At 40.3% G+C, this 27,008-nt stretch overlaps 1 protein-coding gene across 1 annotated transcript in view; it reads right to left on the bottom strand.

Moving 5' to 3' along the window:
• The window catches only part of KIF26B (kinesin family member 26B), a 277,616-nt gene that overhangs the window by 186,521 nt on the left and 64,087 nt on the right, over positions 1–27,008 (bottom strand). Inside the window, exon 3 of the mRNA XM_057389756.1 lies at positions 5,370–5,903. Coding sequence (XP_057245739.1) covers positions 5,370–5,903 — 534 coding nt within the window. The remainder of the gene's footprint in view (positions 1–5,369; positions 5,904–27,008) is intronic.

The following is a 27,008-nucleotide window of genomic DNA, read 5'->3' as shown; positions in this document are numbered from 1 at the left end:
TCAAAGTAATGGGAACAAAAAGGGTTTTGGTACATTCAGGGAGCCACCACACTCAAATGTGGCTTTCATACATTTAGCGACTGAACTGCTATTGACACATAAGCCATCCAAAAAATTCTGGACCAATGCCTAATTGCACAAAGGCAAAATACYTCCAGCATTTGGTATCTCAGGGAATTGTGTGTGGTTGCATAAGAACATAGTACTAGAAAGGTCAATATACAAATCTCTTTCTTTTGTTGCTAAGATGCTTTGGCAAAATAGGTCTGGCGCTAGGAAGCATGGAGTAATTACAGAAGACACCTGTTAGTCCACAGATGGAGCAAGTAACTTGATTTCTGTGCCTTGAATTATATGCTTTAGAAGCTACTTAAATTACCCTGCTACCAACGTAACAACCATTAACATTTTATCTTTACCCTGCTGAACACTAAGAAGCAACAGAAGCAGCAGCAAAGGGAAGAGAAATAAATTACACAGTGAAGACTTCGAAAAAAGCTTGGAATCAAAATTCTGGATAGCAATACCTCACACATAGGAATTGGCTCTCCATCTTGTACCTAAATCTAATCATTACCAGTTTCTTTTAAAAAGTCTGTGCCTGAATCAACTTGTGTGTTATRAGACAGCCATGACCTAAGTAAACTCCAAACAACTCATTCATCACTGCAAAGCTCCAGAACAAGCTGGTACTTTCTCGCAGAACTGTTCTAAACACACGTTATGCATAAAGAGGAAAAAGAAAGCACATACTGTAGGCTTTCATCAATTGTACACAAACAAAGCCTTTTAAAATTCTGAATAGGCTTGAGATCATTATGCCCGGGGCCAAGAGGCTCTCAGTAGTTTAAGATCTCATTTTTCCAAAGTTTTGGTCAAAAGAGTCTTTTTAAGTGCAAGGAAGAAAGGAACACTTTTTCCGTCRATTTGTTATGTTCACAATGCCCCTACTCAAATCCTTACATGCACTGTCTTTTTGCTTACCAAAATCAAACATCACAGCCTCAAGGTCAGGAGCAGGAGGCGCTCATCCACATCAGCCCCCACATTTTCTGCTACCCATCATTCCCTTTTATGGCCTAAATTGTTCCTGGGACAGTTGATCTTCTCTAGTTCTTGGGCTCATTCTGACCTTCCTGTCACTCAGATCTAACAAACACACTGCACTAAATTTCCTTTTGTTTGCCTTCTGAATTTATCAACTTCCAGACATGAAAAGATTCTCATGCAGATCCAGGAGAGTAATTAGAAGACCAAGGAAATGCYTACTAGTTTATGTTCTGGAGCTCACACCACAACAACGTTAACACCATGCTTTTGGTTTAAAGGTACACCGACATGAGAACCATGAAGGTAATTTCATATTTTAGTAAAAACTGGAGTGCTTTAACCCTAGGAAAAGTGCAACCAGGTTAATCTAGTCACTATTATAAATTCCTCTCCCTTTGAAAGCAAATCCTGAMTCCATCTGAACTCCTAAGGATTCAAACCTTATTCTTTAATGGGGTGGTTTTGTTTTAGCTACCTTATCAGCTTGGGATAATAAAATAATAAATGTGTTATGCATTGAATTTAATATCGCATTCTCTATAAAAATTACAACAAGCACTAATTTCATCAAGGAATTTGGACTTTTCATTCCTACATTAGTACCCCAGGCCCAAAGGCGTTTTTTTCTTTAGAAGTGCTAGATAATAATTGGTAACTAACAAAAGTGASTTAACACTGTGGTATTCTGTAATTCACACCAGCAGCTGCACAAATTATTACAGCCCTTCTCAGGTAAAACCTCAATCATTTAAATGAGATTTCTCTGAGCAGGGAAGGATTGAAATCCCTTTGAATGACAGGGAGATCCACAAAAGTCTTTACAAGTGTTAAGACAGTCTGATCCATGGGCTATATGCAAATGCTACCTGCCAATGAGCATGGAAGAAGCATTTTCAGACTGAATCAAATTCTACTGGATTTTGGCTGGTATTTTTCTACATGTATTAAACAGAAAGAGGCTACTTTTACCCTCACCAGGTAAACAGTTCAGGATTCCCATTTCTACAGGAGGGTTGTAATGGGCCATGTTCTTTTAAGAACAATCAATTCCATTTCCCTGACTCTSATTCCCTGGTTTTTAAAAGGACCACTCACCATCAAAATTTGATTCAGCCCCTTTTGAGTCAGGCCTAGGGCACATCATAGAATTTTGTTTCTATTTCAAGGCGTACCTAAATATGGAGTCACATAAAACAGGGACAGTGGGGTCACCTCCACCATCTCCTAATCTCCAGATAGAATCAGTTTTGCCTAAAAATTTCTTAGCAGCTATTCCTCTGATGTTCTTAGGAGACTCCATTGACTAGTTCCAATTATGCACCCATGAAATTACTAGACACTTTTTATATCTGACATGCATTGGCAGTTTAAGATGGTATCACTTCCATCATTTCAGATTTTAAACATGTAATACGTTACTAAACCTGATAATGTATAAATTCCCATTTGTTTTTCTTACTTGTGATAGCAAGTGCTSATTCTGCAAAATTAATTGAATAGTGGTATGTAATTCAAAATTTGTCCTAAATTACACTAGCTGCTGAGCTTTAAAATATAACAGCACTCCATTTTTTTATAAGTATCATTCTATTTATTTTTATTATTTTTCTACTGGAACTGGAAACAAAAATAGTAATTAAAACCATAACCAGGTTTTAATTTCAGGCAGTCTGGAAGGGAATATGCTAGGAAAGGTGTAAGATCCTACACCTTACAACTGCTGGAATACTTTTTGGTGCTTAAAATTGCAGAGTCAATTCTGAGCCACAGAACGTCCCTTTCAAACTAATGTTTGCTTTTTTTTTTTTTTTTTTTTTTTTTTTTTTTTTTTTTTTTTTTTTTTTTGATGATACTTTAAGGAAGACATCACAGTCAGTTTTCAAGGAGCTCAACCATTTCTTTCAAGTTATCTAGACTGTCCAACAAAAGCTGATTTACAATGGGAGGTGTCTACCACAGGTGCCATTAAGTCTAGAGCCATGAGACTGCTTTCTCCCTGCACATCTATTTAACAAGATTATGWTGTGGAAGGGTACTGCTCTTCTCTGTGTGAAGTGCAAGGCTCTTTATCGCAAGAGATTATTTTCTACTCCTCTTACCTAATGCACAATGAGGTTCTTCTACTCTATTCTTAAGGGAAGGGAAGAAAACTTAATTAATATATAGGCATTCACAAGTATGTGGGCTAGCACCACTTTTTTTTGTTCACTTCCAAATCAAGAAGAGTTCTAATTAAGATGAGGTAACAGATTCATTTTCCTTGTGCTCTTCCCCAGCAGAGTTTTGCAGCTGTAAGTACAATACAAAAATATATTTATATGGAACAGAGCTCTAAAATATTCTGAAAATGTGTATCAAGTAAGATTGGTTTCTGCACACAAAAGCTGGAAAAAGGCAAAGCTTGCATCTTACCAGTATTTGAAATTACAAACAAATTACCTTTCAAACTTTTGCCTCTTGCTTGACTAATTCCCAATCTSATCCAGATACTATGTAAACAAACATTAAAATCCTTTTAGTTTGCTTAAAGACAAAGGCTATCATTATTATTTCCCAGCTAGAGAATTAAATGTGACAACTTGAGTATACGGAGAATTTTAACATTTGAAAATAGAATCAGAAAGAAAAAAGATCAGAAACTTGATCAGTATATTCTAACACAGACCAACATTGCTAGGTTTGTTTGGGATTTTTTTTTTTGGTTTGTCACTTTTTGTTTGTTTTGCTGTTTTTTTTTTTTTGGTTTGTCACTTTTTGTTTGTTTTGCTGTTGGTTGGGCCTTTTGGTTGGGTTTTGTGTTGGCGCTTTGTTTGTTTTTTGGCTGAAGGGTGTCTTGAGAGCAGGCAATCTTCTCTATTTCAGCATTACTGAAAGGAAAGGTTAGGGAAGCGCCCTGAATTTTTCTGGAGCCAAACTACAGAATCAGTCTGGACAATTCTGAATATTAGATTCTTCTTTGTGAATATTTTYAAGACTAAACTAATCATCAAAGAAATGCAAACATTAAGAAAAAGTAAACAAAAACTACATTTTCRCAGAAGATTAACCTAAAAGATTGTGAATGCAATAAAATGGAACTAATTTTCCTAATACAAATAACAGTTATACAGATTTGTTAATGTGCATTCTTTGTTTAGTTTTGSCTTTTTTGTTAGCTGAAACATAGATCAGATTTTTTTCATTGATCAAAACTATGATCACACACTGACCTACCCACATGTGATTCAGGTTCAGTAGAGCATAAATCCACAAAAGCATAAGGTCACATATTTTCCAGATAAACTAACTGTACTTCATTGCTGGTTTTACCTAGTTTTCTTTGGTGCATGACAACATCTTAATTCTTATGAATAACATCACTTTTTTCTGGCTGTAATATCAGTTAGTCATACTAATAGAAGTTAAATATTAATTTAGGGATCTATCTTGCAATATGTTCGTAATTTGGTAGAAAGACCAACTTCCAAAGTTGTTTATGCGCCTAAGAAAGCTAACAGGGACRTTTGTGAGAACATGTGAAGAACAGGCTTATGTCAGAATCCACACGTGTTTGGGCACTCTGAAAACGCCACCAGCTGCAGTTAAGTGCTTCAGAAAAGCTCTTCCTGTCATACAAAAGATTCTTCTGTGCCCTCTGGCCTGAATGGGTTTACAGGCACTWATGGGTGTGGTGACCAGAAAACAGCAGACCAAAGAGGAAGAACAGAACACGCTAAGAAGTGCATGAAAATCTCCCAGAACAGCTAAGAGCTGCAGATTACTGGATCTGGTGAATCCACTGGCATCAAGGATGTAGGCAATTTAGAGTGAGTCAATGAAGTTAGCACCTGCTGTATCTACTCAAAAAGATCGTACACACACGTGTGGTGGAATAAAAGATCTTGMGGATTCTTCCTCAATACCAACTCAGAAATCACTGGTGCACTAGTGCCACTTTGCACCTGGGAGTAAACAAGTGTGGCTGGCTCCCAGTTGTTGCTCCATCTGAGTATTCGAAGCAAAAGTGAGTGGGGACTGTGTGAGCAAATAATTGCAAATACTATAGGATTTGTTATCTGCCATTAGAAACAACAGCTTGGTTCTGCTACTAATAACAGCTGAATTAATAAAAGGTGTTCTCATTAATACTGCTTTTGATSTGTGTCTCCCTCAACTCGATTCCCTGTCAGGGAAACAGGGATTTATGGCACTCCTTGTTCTACTGCTCAACAATCCAAGTGGCTCAACTTCTACCCCACAGGAGCAAGCAATGTTAGTATGCCCATGGACGCGTCAACGAGAAGGAAAAAAAACACGTTCTGTTATTTGAAAATACTTACTTGGTAGGGGTAGAGAGTGACTCCATTTGTTCTTGACAAAGACCAGGTGCCATCAAGGTACTGGTGGGCCTGGATAGCCACAGAGTTGAGAACGTTGCCATTGCTGGGGCTGGTGGCCATCTGAAAGCTGACCTTGGCTTGGTGTCCAGGAGAGCCAATTTTTTTCTCCACCCCATTGCCGATTCCTAGACTGTTGGGTTTCCCACTGTGCTTGTTGGCAACGAAGCCAGTATAATTAGAGGGAGTGTATGGAGCAGGCACGTACGCCCAGTCCCTGGGCTGCAGGCTGCCGATGTGCCGGGGACTCAGTAACGTGGGGACAGTGGACAGAGGCGGGGGAGAGCCTGGGGAGGCATTGTAATGTTCTGAGTTGGCAGCTTGCTCCAAGGTCAGCACCATCTGAATGGCCTCTTGCTTCAGCTGGTTCAGGTGCGTGGCACAAACGTCACATCTGTTGTCCTTCTCATTCCATGCCTTACGGATGGTATTGGGAACCTGGAGCTTCTCGTGAATCACCGAAGAGAAACCTGGGTCCTAAAAATCAAACAGAGAAGGGTAAGGGGGAGGACAGGAGAGAAATGTTTAACCATGGTCACCACAGTGAAACATTATTACTGCATTTCAAAAGCAAATTTATGAGATAAGCTTAGAATGCAAACAAAGGCCATTAGATATAGTCAACATATGCCAGCAGCAGAGCTGAACAAAATTGAGAAACTAGATTGTGTTGGAAAGAAAAAATTCTTTTACTTTTACTGATAAGTGGCAAATATTATAATTCCACTGCAAGCTTCAATGCATGGCAGAGAGAAGGAATTAACCTGCTTCACACCACTGCACCTAATTTCTGGCTTGAATGAAATCTACTCTTAGTTACACAGGTGAGATTAAGAGCAACTCCGCTGTAGCCAGTGGACTTGTAGCAAGGTTCACAAAAAATCATCTTTTGGTACTCAGAAACCCCAGGAAATACTGTGCACAAAAAAATTAACCCTTCAGAGACAAATATAAAGAAGAACAATTAAAAAACAAAAGTAGAACCACCCTCCAAAAAATCTTTTTCAGAATCCAAAACAGATGGATAGTTGATCAAGCCATTTACCAAGAATATACTTTTGAGCCAAAAAAAAGAAAAAAAAACACAAAAAAACCCACCCTTTTGTTAATTAAATGTTCTATCACTATTTTGGGTATCTGCTGATAACACAAAACAAAGTAACAATTTTCTTTAAAAAATACAACATGTATAGAATTAATAATCTAAGAATCATTTTCTTCCATGAAACCATAGTTTTGGTGCAAAACCACATAATCAGGTTTAAAACCTCTTGTTTCATAGCCTTACCTCATGGGTAGATATTTGAACATCAGTGGTGCTCCCCACAGGGCAACGTGCACCCTGATCTGACTACCATCAGTAAACACTGGCCCAAATTGCAAAGTGCAAATTGTGAAGCCTAACAGCAATCCTAAAGCAGGTTTGTTACCAAACTTGCCTGGTTCTTACAGTATCACACTGTTTAGAAATTCACAGCAACGATGTGTGCGTTGCGCAGAGCAAAAAGTGACAGTTATTTGATGGAAATATTTCTTGGAATTTTCACATCACATTTCTGTGGTTTTACAAATCAGGCAGGACAAACATCACCTGCCCCTCCCTAATTTTTGGAGACTTACTGGTGGACTTTCTTATGACTAGTCAAAAAGATTTACAATCAATAGTATGAGAGTCTTTTTTCTCTTCATCTTTGTGGCTTTAACAGCTTTAGCCACAAACTGTAGTCAGAGAGTGCATGTGTATGTAAGGGGAAAAAAATCCCCCAAACAGACAGCACTCTTATCAAGTAATTAAGTAATTTGATGAACCCCATGCATCGAGACAGACAAATTTCATGTCTTGATAGTTTGGCTGTGCTGGGAAAGTGGGTAGGGGGTATAATATAGGGAGGGAGAGAATTCATTGGTAGAGGGTCATATTCATTATGATCCATCTTTATTATAGACTCAAGCATTTTATTTTCACTGTTTAACTACCGTGAACAGCTCCTCAGCATGCAGTGATTAATTGATTCATAAATCACGGTGCCTCTTTATGCACAGCAGCAAAAGAGCAGTTCCAGCCACCGAAGCCCAGGAGAGTCATATAAGCTGATGGGAAACAACAGGAGGCTGAGGTCTGATCAAGCCTCAAGCTGGTCATTTCTATTCTATGCACAAAGGGGGTCAGAGCATCAAAGTGTGTCAGGAAGGCAGGAACTGGATTCTGCATCAACCCCTTCCCCCTTAACCTTCGGGAAAGGGTGTAAATCAAGGGGAAAAAACAGGATGCAAAATATGTCAAATCCCATTTTCCATTCCAGACCATAACTAGGTCAACAGATCACATCAGATATAGGCAACCACTCCATGATGCCAGGTGTGCAGGGAAATGACTCTGTATTTTCCCCATAATGAGCTAGACAGAGCTACCCACGTAGCTGAAGTGAGGTATGAGTCTTCTTTCCAGGCTGCTCCACGTCAGTGCAAGAAAAATCCTTGCCAGCTCTTCCTTCAGCTAGCAAGTGCCACAGAGGTGGCTGCTGTTCTTTGAAAGTTAGCTTCCCTTAAGGCAACTGGGCTTGGACCCAGGTAATTACATACAACAATCAGATTCAGCAGCAGGTCAACATGGAAATTCCTGGATACTGTGATAAATATTCCAAGGAAATAAAGCCTTCTCTAACATAAGCAAAYGTCAGGATGATATAAATATTCAAGTAGCACACCAACTTTAAAGAGTGCTGTACAGCAGTGAATTCAGCTTCATCTCAGTGTTAAAACAAACATCAGATCATTCTCTGATACAGCAATAAACAGAGAAAAAAAGAGAGGGAGAGAAGAAGGAAAACTTTTCATCCTCAAGAGCAGAAACAAGAAACAGCCACAACCTGAATTCATTACATCCAAGATCRGCCCTACTAATCAGACTCTACTAGATGGATAATTCAATACTAGACCCAAGTCCGGGATATGAAACAGGAAAGTCCATGGGACAGCAAATAAACTTGGATAAACTCAGCTTCCAGAAGCATATTAGTCGCATTTTGTTGTCAAAACAAAACCGACTGAGCCTAGAGAGGTTACTTCCTTATTCTGCACTAGGCAGCTCCACTATAATGTCACAGAAGTGGTGATGACATTACAACATATTTAGCAGGGAAGAGGCCAAAGCTGAACAATCTCTATACCCTTGCTTGAAGAGCAGCTACACCATGCTGGTTCAGTATTTCATCTGCAAGMAATCATCTGCACACATTCCCCCAGGAATGCTTATTAGTTCAAGAACCAGTGTCTTGTCCCATACAAAAGTGAYGGGCAAGCCTCGCTGAATAAGCACTTTGAGCCGGCTGCACTGAGCAGGAGTTGAAGAAGGTTRTAGYCTCCACTGGAAYATGCGAGGTCTAAGAAACTCCACAYTCCCTGGCACAGGAGCAGATTTGCTTGTGAAATCTCAGGCTGACACTGGAAATAGCAYTGATATTTTGGCACCCATTTCCAGTCCTGATGGAACAAAGCATAGTGACACTGAAAACTGAAACAGAACTTAAAAAATCACAAAAGAGTTTGCTTTGAGTTCAGGGCAAAGGYCCATGGTGGCTTCTCTTCTTGCTGCAATGGTTCACCCAACTTTAGTATAAACAGCATTACTGGAAACTCCTATTCCTACAATAAACAAATGAAGGCATGTAAGAGGTCTGAAAGCTCCAGGAGATCAGCCACAACACAGACCATTGCATAAATGCACGAGGCAAGCAGCAAACTAAACAAGAGTGCACACTGAGCTGTTCTACAAGAAGCCTTTTCACATTACCTTGGAATTTTCAAAGTCAAGTAAACACCAAGATAGTATCTAATCCCTCATCTTTGTTCCTGAACTAAAACCCCACATGGCAAACACAGAAGACAGAATGAAATTTTGTGGTTTATAGACCTATCATAGGTACACTGAGGAATTCTTGTTTTATCCAGTGAAAATGCACACAGAGAAAAGGCACTGGTTAAGAAACACTAAAGTACACAGACAATTCAGGGTAAATTCAGTCCTGACTTCACAGGGAAGGAAGAACTGTACAATAACTTAAGGCAACGCAGAAGARTCCTCTTTCATACCCCTTCATACCCCTCATAATTTGTACCTTGCTGTATAGTGTTCACGGTGTTCTAACTCCATCACTAAGAAAGCAGATGACAAAGAGAATCATCCTTTCCTTCCTGACGCCCAGCTTGGGGTCCATCTTCCTCAAGAGAGAAAGCAAATAACCCCTTCCAGCACCAAGCACCCACTGTTTCACACATACATTTACACACAGCTGACAAGGAGATGTCATGAAAGCAGGACTGGTGGACACAGAGACAGGGAAGAAATAAGATGAACAATTTGCACTTTTATATGTTATATGGAACCTAATCGATCATAGATCCATATACAAATACCTCACACACATTCTACTCTTCTGCAAGCATACAGCAGGCAGGTGCTAATGTAGGTCATAGTCACTAAGATTTCATACATAACTGCATTTTATGGGGTCAATGAAGCCTATCCAAGTTAGATATTGTAGCCTTATGTCATTACCTCTGGAAAAACTCAAATATAAAATGGATCTCAAGACCTTCTTGAACAAATTGTGTTTTTCAAMATCATTACTGATTGCTCTTTACAGAAAGACAATGCAGTCAATACTAACTAAATAACAGAGGTCAGCATTCACGTGAAGATGCTCACAGAAGACTCATGGACTTATTTTGCTTCTGAGAGGGTCCATGCAGCAATGACTGCTGGTATGTAATCCATCACACAAGGTGAGGGGAGAAGTAAGGGAAAGCAATGAGGAAAGTTCTTCCCAGGAAAGAGTTTTCCAGATTCTCCCACTCCATGGGCAGGGTGTAGAACTAATTAAGAAACCTTAGTAGGAGAGAAGCCCTACCCTGATAAAAAAAAACCCATGTTATTCCATGACTGTGCAAATATCTCTGCTCTAAACACAGTCCTGTTAGTCCATAGTTGGTCTCAATTTAGGGAAAAAAGGCAGGGGGAAATAAAAATAGGAAAAAAAAATCTCCGCCATTCTCCTTTCCCTGTTGAGGGTGTACTTTCCAGCTCAATAAAGAGATTATACTTGTAATTTACTTTTCAGAGGCACTTGGGCTATTTTCCAAGTGACTCTGCATCCTAACTTAAACATATCCTGTCATCTCCTAGGCTAGATTTGAGAGATTTGCTGTTTTCAGCATTCCAGAGCTCCAGTAGTTGAAAAACAGCTYCTCCCTGTTACAATGGCACCACTTCAGTTAAAGCAAAAGCAAGTCCAAATGTACTGAAGTCAATGGGAGTTTTTCTTCAAATAAGCATGACAGGATACACACTATGACACTAAATTAACAGCAAAACTGAGCTGGGAATCCTTGAATGAAAATCAGTTCACTTCGGTCAGTAAACATGGAATCATCTGAATTATTTAAGTTGGAGGGATCTCCTCTAGCACAAGCAGTCTCCTGGTGAGTAAAAGACAAAGCTGCACAGGAGCAAGGCCAAGGGGGCAGCAGGCTGGGCTCCCTTCTATTGCCCTGCACACTGCAACTGACACCTTCTCTGGGCAAGACCACACCCCTTACCCTCCCTGCCACCAAAGTCATTGCTCACACCCAACACATCTTCTTCAAGCGAGCCATCCATTATCATTCCCAGCTGAGCAAATYTCCTTTGATAGGAAGCAACTATCTCCTTTGATAGAAAAGAACATATCTTCCTCCTTCCTCTCTGCCTTCTGAAACTCACGCCTTTCCCCAGCAGGAACATCCCCCACTGTTACTCCACTCRGGGACAGTAGAGAGGACTAAAACTGGAGAGTTATAAATGGAGAATTTGGGTGAAAGGAGAGAGAGTGGTCATGATGGAATCATAGTGGAATAAGAGCCTTTTTACATTAGCCTGTTTCCAAAAAGCCCTTGTAAAGGGACTGTCTTACCAACTGCAGCAAAAACCTCAGCAACCCGCCTCTTTAACTATTACCATTCTTGTCAGTCAAACTTGAACATTCTGCAGGCTGACTTGAGCCTTCCCTTTCAAAAAGGCAATGAGTACAGCGTGTCCTACAGTCGGTATCTCCAAAACACATCTGGAGGACCAGTTCCTTTCAATAAGATGGGACATTCAAAAATGAACCTTAATMCTGTCTGCTGTAGCCCTCACAACATTTCAAGGTGTTTTTCTTGAGCTGGCACATACAACTGACATTTGGACTTCCATAATTTAACACTTGTCAGTATAAACCAGCCACTTTGCAGCCAGAAAAATGTGTTCCTTTGGTTTAGGCTGTTTTCTTATCTGAAAGAGACAGAAAGTCTGAGCAGGGCTCACCTTACAAACTTGCAGCAGCAGGAAGCAGAGGAGAGAAAACCCTGGGAAAACAGGAGGATTAAAAATGGGACAGTGAAAGGGGAGAAAAATTTTCGTCTAATTGCTCCATGGATTGGCTTATGGTTCACGGCTCTGCTGATGGATCAGCACTGACRGACTTACAGCTGCAAACATCTGGCACACAGGTGTTTGTGTTAGCATTCGATAGCTAGACAGTGGCCAGATTTTTAATTGGGTTGGGAAGAAGAGATGAAACAGCATCAGGAAAACCTAAATACACATTCAGTAGTGCAAATCCAAGTCTTGACCAATGAGCTCTGCTATGCAGTTGCCTAGAGCTCTGCAGCCTAGACTAAATCTCTGGCCACAGCACGCACAGGGTCTCCTGGAGGGAAGATTCTTCTGCAGTTATGTGGCAGACAGACTCAGCTTGCTGTTTGTTGTTGCTGAAAGGGCAGCATTTGTTAGCACCCTTTTTGATAGAACAAAGAATAGAAACAAATTCAGAACTGCAGAAACCTCAACCCTTTTGCTGGAAAAAGCAGCAGCTTTATTCTCTCTTTTTTGYATTCTACTTTCCTGACCAGAAAGATTGCATTTGCTTCCCTAGCCACCTGAGCGCACTATGAGCTTGTGTTCAACTGATTATTCACCTTGATATCCTGGTACTTCTAATGTATCATTGCTATTAGCAATTTGGTATCATGCATGCAGCCCAGATGTATTACAGATGCATTTCTGCTCAGTTTCCAGTCACCTCTCGGAAGGCAATGGCTATTGCTGCCTCTTCACTCACCTGGGGTCCAGCTACAAATTTGATCCTGCTGTTGTTAGGATTTGATGCTTTCATGAGCTTACAAACCATTAGCCTTATCAATCAAATGTTACCCTCACTCCTCACCAYAGTGGCAGATAAAATACCTTTTTGCCATAAAATCCCTCTGATGCCATTCACAAAGATTGTTCTGTAGAGTTGACATCCTTTCACCCACCCTTTCAAACCCATCTGGGATAAGCATGAAGCATGACTGAGCTATGATAACATGGACCAGACATGTTAAAATATTGGAATAACATTAGTTTTTCTTTGATCCTTTCARACCTCCCCATTAGAAGCTTTGATAAACACCTAATCAACAGATCACTTGAACCTCTTTGAGTAACCAACCTATAGTATCAATTCTTTTTCTGACACAAATTTTCAAAGTTTAGCTTGCTTTTCCAGAGAGGAAAGCATCAGAGTTCTCTGACAAACGTCAGCACTGAGCTACTATTGAAACAGTAACCAGTGATTTCTCAAAAAGCTATCATACCTAAAGTGGGGTAACCAAATATCACAAATTATAAGGTCAGGACAATATTTATGACACCTATATGCTTACTGTTCCCGATTTAAAAAGATGTTTATGGCAAGTTAAAAACCACTTGTAACTGCTTTTCAATCATGAGAATCTTTTATTTTAAGCAAATAATCATTAGAAAATTATTGTGGGGTTATCCAATGTTTTAGCAATCTCAAAAGAACTATTTAATATGTAACATCATTTAATCAAATCCATTCAAACTCAGCACATCTACAACTGACTTGCATCAGAGAACCAAATTTCAGTCCTCTTCAGCTAACTTTTGTATACCAGTTTTTCAAACCATTTCTGCAGCTCACTCTTATGCTTTTCTCTCTAAGAAGCTTTGTTACCTTCAAATTGAATGCAGGATCATTGTTTTGGAAGGGAATAAAAAAATAGGAAAAAGAAAAAAATCATTAGATTGATACAGGTTCTAGGAGGCTTTTACAATGGGTAAAAAACTTTGCCTTTGCATGTCCAATTTTCCTTTTCATTTTGGGATATTGTGTTCTTCTGCTTATTTTAATTCACTTACTCTTGGGAAGAATTTTACCRTTTTGTCCGCTTCATAGTGAGGTTCCAATAAGGTGCAGCAAAGCAACCTTTCATTCATCTTGGACATGCTCTCCTCAGGCAACAATCATTCAGGTTCTCTTCTCCAGTTTCTTTCCCGCCACTATCAAATTTCCACCCATCTCGACTGGGCAGACTCACACTTTAAATTTACCTTCTTTCATCAACCTTGAATACAAAAACACCAAGCAACTAAAAATATTAATCTTAGCAAGTAAAAGTAAATTTCTGCCCACTTTTTTCAAATCAGATGGAGCTCATCTCCATGCCATCTAGGAAACAAGAGAATTAATATTGTTTCTAATTTCTCCTGGGAAAGGAGATCACAAAGATAATAGTCACATCACAGCAATAAGGGAGTGTCTCCCATGCACATCCACAATCAGAAGCACATGAAAACCTCAAATGCATTTGCCTCTTCTCTATGTTTCAATTTTGCACTAGATAGATAACATTGCTAAGAATATGTAATTTGGAAATAGGAATGAGTCTCCTCTCTGCACTGCTTCCCAAGTCTCTGAACATGCAGAGCATTCCAAGCTGCACACAAGCCTGCTCTTACCACTCAGTGGCACTCACATCTCACTCTAGTCTTGACTGGGGATTTCCAGCAGCTTTTTATCTCAACTGAACTAAACTGTGCATCTCAATACTCACAGAGCTGTCACACGCCTTCTTTAGAAGCTATTTCCTTCATGAGAATGCACCCAGGATCAAGCAAGTAGGCATTGAGATAGCTGGAGGGTTAGTTAAGAGAGCTTGAGAAGCTGTCATCCTAARATGACTGTACCATTATTTAGAGCACAGAATGAGATGACAACATACCTACTTGAAGCTGATGGTGAGACTGGAAGGGGATGAAGGAGGGAGAGAGGACAAATCAAGGCAATGACCTTCGAAGAATTTTTTTTTCCATTACGTAATCTAAAGGTCTATTGATGGGGTCAGCAATTGCTGACCTAGAAGGAAGATCACAATTCTCCTATTAGTGAGTTTGACACCACCCCACTTTCCCAAAAGACTTCATGCTGTATTTTGGGTAGATGAAGTTGCATAAGAGCATCCTGTAAGCAACTTTTGAGGTTTGACAGCACCTGTCTGAAACATCCTCCTTGACATATACAATGGGCTGCCGCTTTAAACTGTGGCCACATACCAGGTGCTGACAGTCAGTCACATGCTGCACAGGCAGCCAAAGTCCCCTGCTGTCCAACCACACAGGCTCTCACAGTCTCACTGCCATCTGTTAAATCTTTCCCCCTCAGTAACATTTGGCCTGCTATCGTTATCACCTCCTTCTCACCCCAAGCCATTCACCCACAGAAGGGCTGCTCTGTTTGCTTCTGCATCAGGATTCTGCAAACTCCCTTAGTGTCCAAGACCAAACTACCTTCCAGTAACTCAGCCCCTTGGAAATCCCCTTTTTACCTCAGAGAGGGAAAAGCACCACCATCCTGTTCCTTTCCTGCCAGCAGTACAATGGCCATGCTCCCTCCCTGGTTTGCTCAGCCTTTTGGGGTCCAGCCCCAGGCTCACCAGGCTTATCAGGTGCACAGCTCCCAAGCACAGCAGACACCCTTCCGCCCTCCTGCTGCCCCTCGCCGTGACACCCCACCTCACCCTGTGCGCTAATCCCAGCTCAGATTAATCGATACCACACTTACCACCTTGGGCGTGCATAACATTATTATTTTTTTATTAGCACTCGGGTTTGTTTTTATTAATACTGTGAACTAAGAAAAGAAAGATCCCAGTGCAACCCAGTCAAATTTAATTCCAACAGTTTTACATTCTCTCAGGGTGAGTTATGTTTGCTTGTTAAAGCTCCTCAGCTTTGATGTAATACCAGACAGTAACCAGATATAGTTTTGAATTTATAGCCGTTTCCATTAAGACAGTTATATTAAGAGCTTGTTAATGATCTAATTATCAAATTGCCTAATTACAGTTTTGCTTAATTTCTTTTGTGCTCATGAAATCACTCATAACTATTGTCTGTGATCCCTGGAACACCTAAAATGAGGTGTAACGTATCAAGGACTTCTCTTTAGAAATGAAATTTGTTTATGCATGCACACTTCTTCTATCACTTCTGATCTCATCATATTTTACAGATTTCTGATGTATAATAGCTAAGATACATTGATAMCATTTTCACACTTGCAGAAAAATATCACAGACATATGAAAGCAAACAAAAATGCACCACAAAAGTTAAAAACTATCYTTGAGGGTGCTACGTGTCCCTAAACCTCCATGCAGCCAAATCTAAAACCATTAGAGCAGCCATAAAAGAACATTTATTCCACCTAGAATATGGAACAAGAAGCAGGAGCACACCTCAGCTTTTCAGCTGGGAATAATTTCATGAGCAAAGTTGTTTGCAGATTTCCACTCCAGTTACAAGATCAATGTTATGTTACTTATGTTTAGTTAGCACAGCATAAACATTTGTGATATGCAAAGGGGAAGAAAGAAAAAACTAAAATCCTGAATAAACTAATGAAAGTAASAGGAATCTGAACTACTGTCAGTGCAAAGGGAGGTACCCTGTCACAGCTCTCTCACGTGCACTATGAGGACAAACTGCAGTGCACAGGATTCGTTTTCTGCAAGCAAAGCTCTCTTCTCCAGCCTTGGGGCARTTGCACTGTTTAGCCACAACAGCCCACATGGCAGAAGGTGTGTTATGACACACAGCCTTTCTCCTTAAGTCTGCTACAAACGTACCTGCTAAATTTCATTGCACCATGTCAGTGTGTGACTTTCTACCCAAACTATAAACTGATGTGTATACTTCAGCATATGCTTCAGATCCAGTTCAGCAGACTCTGACTTCATCTGCKGAGGCAGGAATTGCACAGGTTTTGGTGTTTTGTGCCAAGAGTGGGTGATAGAGTCTGGCTTTGAGGGGCTGGTGAGTGCAGGAAGATGTGTGGGGAAGATAAGAAACTGTGGCCAGGATGGAAGCTGTTGGGCTGTTGAGTGTGGCTTTACATGAGAAGAGGAGAGCTCCGATTCCACTCTCCATGGCTTTTGCAGACCCTGCATTTGGCTGCTTCCTGCCAGGTGATCCAGAAGGCACCTACTTCATCAGCACTGACTCAAGCTGACTGCAGCTGCATGCCATGAGGCTGCCCTGAGGGAAGGTGCTGGCTTGGGTCCAGAGGCTCATGGGCGACTTGGCTGCCAGGTGATGTGGATACGAAAGGAAGCTTCACAGCTCTGAAGGCAGCTGAAGTTGGCAGAGAGCACAGTATGATTCTGAGGGCCACGGTCAGCCCCCTGAGATCACTGCTGCTTCCAAACACCACAGCCAGGAGCAAGCATCATGGTCTAACATTTACCACTGCACTTCTCCAGGCTGCTAAATGTTCTATTTCGGCGCATATATTTACAGGCAGAGTAGAGGAGCTTTGGAGTACAGATAATAACCTCTTCTTGTTGCCACCTATTAAACCAAGAATGTCACAAACTCAAAAAGTAGGCAYTGTTTCAGTACAGAGCTACTGGGTTTGTTCAAAATCACTCACACTGTGAAACYCCAGGCTATCACATCCTGTATCCCATGCTCTGCACCCTCAGAATCCCAAGAAATTGAAATGGTGAAGGATGCAACAGGGCTCAGCTGGAAAGAGTTCTCACCAAGGTCTCAATGAAAGCATTCAGTTCTGAAGGAATCCGACCACTCCCCTCCCCACATCCATTCATTTCGAACAGAAGCCTCAAGTCCTTGCTGAGGGACCACAGGGGACAGGCACATAATGAGCCCTTGCTGCCAAACAGCTCAGTGTTGCTGGCCCCCCATGACACCAATCTACAAGTGTGGGCTAAAAACATGCCCAACCCATTCTCACCACAGCTCACGCTCTGTCCGATTAAGCTGACTGCTGACAAGCCCAAGAGGGGATCAGCYTCTTGACTTGTGTGGTCTGATGAAGGCTAAGATTACAAATCTTTTTCCAAATAGTCCCCCAGTGAGCCACACACACACAAAAAAATAAAAAAGAGGAGGGGAATAAACTTCCAGTAGAGGCTGGTAACATTAGCCCGCCTTAAACAAAAATACGGTGTACCTCAAGTTACGGTTTCAAATTAAAAACACTCTACCTAGTGGGGAGGAGTATGGATTTCCAACTTTTGTAAAGATTAAAAGACACTGATCATGACCTCAGACTAATACAGGACTTCTTGTGCACCCAGTCACAGCACAATCAGTGGGGAAATGGGAATCATCTCTGAATGAACAAWGCTGATAGCTCCAGAGACAGTCTGCTCTCGAAATACACTGAGCAAGGCTAATCAATCTCTCCCCCTCTACCCAAGGGCATTTCCCACAATTAATCTACAGAGTAACCCTCTAAATCAAGCTCCAGGTTTCTCCACTACTGATTCAGGTCTTAGATTCATAAATCAAACCCAGTTTAAGAAAATCTAGACATACCTTCATAAATAAAAATAATTTACAACCAGTAGAGTAACCCAAYGGCCTCTAAAAGTACTTCCTAAGAATTCCAGCAAGTACCAGTTAAGTAAACACATTATAACATCTACATACTTGCATAATTCATGCAACCTGAAAAAAAAAATCTAATTTTTGTTGTTTATTGGATTTAGAGTTTTTAAAAAAAACATCTGGATTTAGAGTTTTTAAAAAAAACAACAAACAACCAAAAACCGAATAGTGTCAACAACATCCTAGAAAGATGCTTTAAGGAAAATAGTGCAAGGAGGGGGGGAAAGTGGATTTATATCCAGAAAGAAAACAATTGTAAGAAAGCTCTCCTGYCGCAGCATTGCTCTATTTTGCTTTGTTTCATTTCCAAAGCTTGGRTCTAATTTTATTATTAATCTCTGTTTACTTCTCATAGACCTCTTTACTCCTTCTTATCCAGGCAGACAYAAATTGCTCCCATCAGAGGTTGCTCTTTCCTTATCTCTAAAGGAGACAAGGCACAAGCTAAGGAGCATAATGTMCTGGAATTAGCACCAAAACTCACTATTTCTGTTTCTAGTGCTGGAGCAGAGGGCTGCACTGAGGTGAGGTAAGGTTTAGAGTTAGAGGGCTGAAGGAACCTGAGCAGCTCAGCAGTGATTAAAGTTGCCATTGTGGTTTTGGATTYCCAAAGCATGGCCAAATGAAGCATTTTGCAGCCAGCTCCCACAGCAGTATCTGCATCCCTGACCATGGTACCTGCAGCCTTTAGCTAAGAAGCTAAGTCATGAGGAACAATAGGGACTYCTGAGCAGTGACACCAGCCACGGAACCACCAAACTTTGCAGAGAAAAGCTGCCAAGGATGAGGCTGTTCAYTGCACTTCTAAACCTCCCGAGCTGCTCTTCCAGAACCATCAGATCTTCCCCAGCTGCACCATTCTCTCCACACAGCACACAGCTGCCCCCCTTTAGGCCACACTGCTTGGTAGAGGAGCCTTCTGGGGTTTAAAGCCTCCATCTCCTCACAAACYGCACTGTCCACCCTCATGCATGCCAAGATGAGATATGCTATCTATTCTTGCAGAAGCCGTGCTGCTGAGCAGCCATCTCTCATGGCCCCAAGGTCCACTTCAGCACCGCCAATGGGAAAAGAGAAAAAGAGAAAGAAGCAGCCACCAAGTAATTCATATCCTACAAAAATAAACAGATTGTCCTCTGTTAGCCCTTCCACTCAGGACCTGAGCAAAGGTTAGAGACTGCCCTACAATAATTCTCTCTTACTTTGTATTTATCTTYTCTTATGACCAAAGTAATACAGGCAGAAGAACCCTAGCATGAGCACGAGCTGTGCCCCACAGGAAAAATAAACTGCATTTGCAAGCTGGAWGCTGCATGCAAGGACCCAATTCCTCYATGCCACTTTGRAAGCATCAGTGGCTCTACCTGGGATGTTTTCRAGTGGWGATGTTTTGTTAYCCACACTTCARTTTTGCAGATGATATAGTGTACAGRTCAGCTCTTGKATGTATAAGTGCAGATGATAYGTAGTCGCTTTGCAAAATCAAATTATTTGGCACTTTTAATTACAAGCATTTTAGCTATTTTCGCAACCATTTGTACAGTTTTATATTAATAACCAGAACTGTGGCTCCAGCTCACAGTATCTGTCTGAAATTATTTTATCATCAACACTACACWAGCAACATGTAAGGTCTTCAAGGCTTTTCCAGACATGATATGAGAACACTGGGATCTTTTTGTTTTATTAATGCTTACAGAGTCTCCACTAAGGACTCCACTGATTACCRAAGGGACTGCCAGTCTGGAGTTACTGGGAAGTTCAACTCTCCCTCCCTCCTCTAATTTTAAATGCTTTTCATGTTYCCAACTAAACTCTGCATTTAGTATTGTAATTTAACTTACTCTCCCAGGGTACCATCCATAGAATGTTTTCTGGCATGCTCACAAAATTCCACCAGAGACCTTTTCTGGTATCCATTTCTGTAGCATTTTCTTAATTTATTACGCAGAACTTAAGGGACATGGAAAGGGAGGGATTACAGAGAAATCAGYTGGTATCCAGTGCAAATATAACTAATGAAATCTGACATGTGCATACACATTCAGAGTTTTTATGGCCTTTTTTTTTTAAATAAACATTGGATACACCACTACTTAGTAAGTTCATTTTGTTTCTAGGGAGAATTATACCTGCCCAGCTAGAACATTCTATACCATCTTCCACAACAGATGTGATCCTCTCATTCCCCACCCAGCCTTCTGCCCCTGTTTCCCAGAAGGCTTTGTACAAAATTACTTTCACACTTCTACTTGGCAGCAATGTCAGACATATCAGATGCATAAGGTGTTTGCAGCCCTCCCACACACAAATAAGCACTCAAATGTCTCTGTCCTGAACTGAGTTATGGCTAGTTTCCTCATGTCCATGAGGAACATGGTATTTCTAAAAAATCTACACAGATTTTGGTTTTTTTAAAGAATCTACACCGAAAAGCTCCTTTGCCGTTTAACAGTGTATAGAGTCAGCTCTCAGAGGACAATACAAAGAGAAATCTCCAATGTTTTAAGACAGCACAAGTTATTGCTCTCAGTCACATTTASAAGAATTTTTTAACCTAAAGAAGGAAATCTGCAGTGTAATGAGCAAATATTGTGAACCCTTCTTGCAAAATAAAACCATGCACTTCCTATACTCTCCTTGCCCAGGTCCCCAGTTCTGGCTGATCCCACAGAACTTGTGGATTCTTGAGTGAGAGAAGCAAAGCAACAGAATCACAGAACAGCTGAGTTTGGAACGGACTCCTGGATGAGATTTCAATACAACCTCCCTGCTCAAGCAGGACTACCGAAACCAGACTGTCTAAAACCAGGTCCATCAAAAACCAGATTTTGAACATCTCCAAGGTGGGGACTCCATAACCCCTTTGGGCAGCTTGAGTCAGTGCTCAGTCATCTGCATGGTGAAAGTGTTTCTTGATGTTCAGATGGAAGCTCCTGACATTTTTCCTCGTTTCTTTTGGCACAATCCAGAACTGTGTGGGCTATGGTACCTGGCAGATGTTCACCATTTGGGACATGATTGATAAAGATTCTCCATTTTTGTACATACTCACTACTTATTTTTGTACATACTCATATGACAGCTACCACCACTACTAAAAGTCAATTCTCCCTTACTTCCTSAGATATGGGAATCCTCAGGCTTCCMTTACAGTGACAKGGCAGAAATCACCTACTGCACATGCACAAACTGGGCTCAGAAGTGGTATGGACAAGTCTACTGTCAAATACATTGTGGCACACTCCAAAACAGGAGCAAACGTGCAAAACAGAGCCAAGCAGCCCTGTGGTACATGCTCTGCCTGGGTGGGGAGCAACCGTGGCCCCACTGACAGATTTGGGACATTGCCTTAAGTCTTAAGCCTAGTCTTCATTCAATGCATTAAAATGCCTTGAGGTCTCATCTCAGGAAAGTGATTCCTGTGTCACATTTTGTTTGCAGCTTTAGTACATCACTCATGAGATAAATCCATGAAACAGGTTGTCTMAATCACTATGAGCAATGCCTAAAACAGAAAGAATTTTTTAGGGAAAAGTCAGTAGCCTGCAATCCAGTGATTCTTCATGTAGCCAAACAAGGCTATAAAGGGACTTCCACAGGGAAGGACATATTTGACCCATAAGGGCTCACAAGGTGTGGTAACTTACTGAAATGTTGTCCCTTTGTCTCCTACAAATTTTTTTTTTTTTAAAACAAGTTCAAAAACAGAAGTAAAAATCATAAGAAACAGCTAAAATTATAATTTCAAGTGGTGTCACAGCAGTCCTATGTGCAGAAAATTCCATGTGAGGGAAATGTGTGTCACAGCTACCAGAGGTCTGTAAAAAGGCTTGGCCGACAAACATGGTGTCAGGGTACCCTCACTGCAGACCCACGGCACCCTGCTCACTGCTGGGGAGCTCCCTAACTTGGACCAACAGGCTCTGATGCCAGTAAAAAATTCCATTTTCAGGAGATACTTGCAATACCACTYTCTTTAACTCTGCTCTTGGAGGGCACAGAGGCTCTGTGCAGATGAAGAGCTGTGAGCATTGAACCTGCCCCCTCTCGTTTCCAGCTATTAGAAACTTTTCAGAAGTCAAGATACCACTGTGATGTATAAGTGACTAGAAAAAGTAAAATAGAAACCCTATAAAGCTAAAAATAAAAGTAAACTGTTCTGATATTGTTTGGGTGGGGGAGATGGGGAAGTAAAACACAGTAACAAATCCAGATATTATGCAACTTACTCCATGGAACATCTTTTCTTGATTATGTTTATTAGAGAGCTCCTATCCAAAACCTCAAATTACCCTAATTTGAAACACATTTGATTTTTTTAATGTAAAATACTAACCAAACTTGCAAGAGCAAGAATGAATACAATTTTTTGCTTCTAATGATAAAAAACTTTCACTGCAGTCAGACAACAAGAGCAGGTCTTTAGCTCTTTCGAGTGCTCTGAATCCCTTAAAACACTCAGGGCCTGGTCATGCTCACACTAATTCCATTAGTACTGAATTTCAGGACTGCATCTTTCCATTTTTCCTCCACAGACTGTCCCAAAGTTTTTCTTTATCCCTTCACTCTTCTRTAAGTACCACAGAGAGATGCAACAACTTTACTTTCTTTCCAGCCTATGTGAATTTTTAAAAAGCCCTGCCATAAAACATAGGATTTCTTTGTATATGGCACTTCAAACAATTATCAGCAAACATAGCATGTAACAGTTAYCATGAAGGAAATGCTAGAAGATCACTGTGTGCTGATAATTAACTCCCTTTTCCTCTGTCTCTCCAAAATGGAGAAAACAGTGTTCTCATTTAAAATCAGAGAAACTTAAATAAGGAAAAAATTGGCTCTTGGAGCATTTCATTTTCCCCTTTCAAAAAGAACAAACAGAAAAGCAAGTCTCTGGGAGCTTGTCTTTGACCATGTTCTCCTTACATAAGCAAACTTTGATCATATATCTGAGCAAATTAATACCATTAAGTGCTTTGTTTCCTCAGCATCCACTTCTTCAAAACAATCCATGAATATCAACCTCTCAAATGAGGCATAGTTTTAAAAGGTCTAATTGTGAAATAGCTACTACTCAAGATTTTAATTTTTACTAACAGAACTTCTAACCAACATCCCACCAGCTTTGCTGTGCAYGTAAAGAAGATTTAACAGATAAATTATTTTTTAGGTGTGGTGGAGAAACATTAATACATGGAGGGTGTTGACTGAAGTGAAACACAAACACTAGTGAGCAGATATTATGAAAGTGGATATTTGGACATTTTGCTCTGCCTAAATTCCACTACACTCACCACCGCAGTATGCAATCATCTTTCAGCTCTAAAATTAAACTGTTAGTTTTCATCTTCCCTCCAGATGGAGAARCAAATGAAATAGAGTATGAACACTTCTTTTGACATACCAGGTGTTTAGACCAACAGACATCCACCACACAAATCAGAATATACTCACTAGAAAATAAACAAATCAAAGAAATTTCTTTGTTTGAAACAGGCTACAAGAAGATTTTACTGAAACCACCCTCAAGTTAGGTGCACAAGCGCTATATTTCATTAGAAATAGGCACTTCTGTAGTTTTACTCTGACTAGCCTTGGATATTCAGTTTCTACTCCGGAATTTTAATTAATAKTTCAGTTATGATAATCCCACTCCCTGAGCTCACAGTCTGACACTGTGTTTCACTGAAGTCATGGCACAGAGGGGAGAGCAGGATACGTCGCCAAGGAGCTGTGCTTGAGCAGCAGCAGAAACGCTTCTGCAGCAGTAGGAGTGCGTCAGACTGAAGGCTTTGTGCATGGCACATTTCTTTATGCATATCCATTCCACCTTTCAAGCCTWATTTAAATCTTTAAGGTATACACAAAAGCTCAAAGTTACAGATTTATGCCTCCCAAGCTATGTTCTGTGCAGTACAGACTAGTTAAGAGATACCACTCAAATTCTGCTACTTCTTCTACTGGATTAGCATTCATAATTAGAAAAAAATTAATTTGCTCTCTGCTTTGACCTCTCCAATATCTCAAAAACCCACAGAATAGCAAGGGTATGCTGCAAATCCTCCTCCTGTATGTTACCATSCAGATCACCACTGTGTTTCACAAGTGACCAAAGCCCAGCCCTCAGGGAATAGAGGGAGATGACACTAAACACAAAACTAGAAGCTGTTACACCCCACTTGAAAGCCAGATCCTGCTTGGGTGGCAATTCAGCTAGCTCTTGTGTGAGTGGAGAGAATATTTCAATTTTTTTCCCCCATACCAAGGCACCTTTAGTGAGCTGATGAGATACCACTTTTCTCCATCCAAGATGAAGATTTAGATTCAGACATGGAGCTTCTTAAAAAGCAGGCTGTTAACATAAGACCAGAAACTCAACATGATGAGGGGGATACAATAAGCCAGTGCAAATGGAATTCATGCAGGGAGCTGAAGCAAATGGGGAAGAAAATSAAAACATTCAGCAAGGTGAAACTCTATTGATGAAGGAAAGGCTCATTCATCTCATAAAAAGTACAGCATAGAAAGCTTTCACCTTCCTGACCTGGAGTCTGTGATAAGGTCAGGATCCCTCATTTAGGGGTCTCTCAGTGACAAGTCCAGCTACTTCAGAGATAAGATTTTATTGGTTCTGCTAAAAGGTAAATACCTGGGACTGGTTTTTGCTSGTGCAAGCACAGTTACTGTCTTAAGAATCTATGTGGAGTCTGAGTACTGGATTTTTAAATCATAGAGTCCACACACTTGGCAGACGACGAGGCACAGTTAAGAGTRAAGCTGAATTATTTTGTGACTTTAACAGTTCTGCTACCACAGTTTTAACCATTCTGAAAAGCTGACAATTACACATATTCACAAAAAGACGAAACCAAGAGTATTAGCAGTTCCTCATTGACACAGCAATATAACCAAAGGTAACATCAGGCATGAAAAGAGACAACATGACTTGAAAGTTTTCAATTCAGTTCAGATCTGAACAGCATTTGGACAGCATCATAAAGCCATATACAGAGATGGGATACTCTGGCATCTCTTAGTACACATTACAGATAGAGGAGGAAAATATGACACCTTTAAGAGTGTCTGAGTTGGTAAAGGCACCTTTGGAGGACTGTGCCTTCCTTCACTGACTATAAAAATACCCTAAATACATCAAATGGTTTGACTAAGCGTAATACTGCACATAATTTAGCAAGGCTAAAATACTGAAATACATTCCAAGTCATTTTCTCCACTGAAAAAGCAAAATTGTTGCTGGTGATTTATTTACATGGATTCCTAAAAAAAAACACCCATCCTGAAATCCCTTAAACACAAAGGCAAAGGCTTTGCTTTGACCAGCTTTGCTTACATTCTCCAGAAGTATGGGCACTCCATATGACTCCAAATGGTATCTATGCAGGGGAAAGGTCACAGGTAACACAAAGAAAAGTACTCTGTTTCACAAATTGAGAGAAAAGTTCACAAAATAATACAGCATAAAAGGAATACTACACTTCTCTCTTCCACAGGCAGTTTGAAAAGGCACAGGGATTAAACCTGATGAATCAGTCTAGAATCAGRTAAAGTCCACAGACCATGTCAGTTTGTTTCAGTTAACTTACAAYTGTCTGACCATTTTTTCACTTTGAAAAACATCACCAAGATATAGGGGCTCTTGAGGTCACCACACAAAGCACAAGTTTGTGCTCTGAAGAATCATACAGTACTGTCAAATACRAATCACAAATAAGCAACTCTTACCTTAAGTACCAAATAAATGTAACTTCTACTAGCTCTCAGCCTTTAAATCAGCCTAAGCACTAAGGAATAATTCCACCTACTACTCAGAAGAACAAAGGCTCAACCAGTTCCTAAACAACCAGAAAGCTTTTTTCCAAAAAACATACCCACTGAAGTGTTTGGAATAACCAACATGAATAACAGAAGTGTTGCAGCGCCCCAGAGATACACAAGAACACTACATCTGTACTTTTTTGTTCCATTACCCCACAGATTGAATGCCAACCTTGGATTTCCCTTGGGTAAAATATTGGCAAATAAAGCACAGTAAGGCATTCCTCTGGTCCAAGTACAGGAAAAGGAGTATCATCTCTCTCATGAGAAGATGAATTTTTCCCTGATGTGGCAGGTGTATTTATACCCAAGAAACATGCAGAGARCACAACCAGGTTACACTGAGTGTCTCTGCAGAGTCAGGGACCAAATCCATATACTCCAAATCCTGTAAAAATGCATCAGTTGTCTTCAGCTAAGGTAGGAGGATGTTTTCAAGATTATTAATACTTAATATTATTAAGTATTAATTATTAATACTTAATACTTGTTAATACTGAACAGTTAGGGAATAAAATGTTCTTTGTCCTTTCTTAACTTGGTGTTCATAACATTAAAGCCATTTAATTTATGGAAGAAATACAGAAAAACTGTAAATACGCTAAAATTAGATATATATTTCTGAATTCTGAGCTGAACAGTCTCACAGAAATCTACTGTATGAAATGATGATGGCTCCTTGGGATGTGAAAGCGCAAGTAATATAGATGCTATATAAGAGCATAAAGGAAGAACAAAAAGCAAACAACCYCCCCACCACACACACACCTTCCCATAGAACAAAAACCCTCACAATAACCAAGAAACAGTAAAGCAAACAACACTAGTGTATACTAAAAAACGAAAAAAAAATTAAAAAAAAAAAAAGAAAAATATTGTAAAATTGAAAATTTACAGCAATTCCCAGAGTGGTGTGGCTAAAACTTCTGCAATAAAGAGAGTCCCAACCAGCATGGAAGTGGCCTT

This window comes from Malurus melanocephalus, unplaced genomic scaffold (genome assembly GCF_030028575.1).
Source record: "Malurus melanocephalus ecotype Western Australia unplaced genomic scaffold, MMel_1.1 scaffold_19, whole genome shotgun sequence".
In the NCBI taxonomy this organism is placed as follows: domain Eukaryota; kingdom Metazoa; phylum Chordata; class Aves; order Passeriformes; family Maluridae; genus Malurus; species Malurus melanocephalus.
This window is presented reverse-complemented; position numbering and strand designations above follow the sequence as displayed.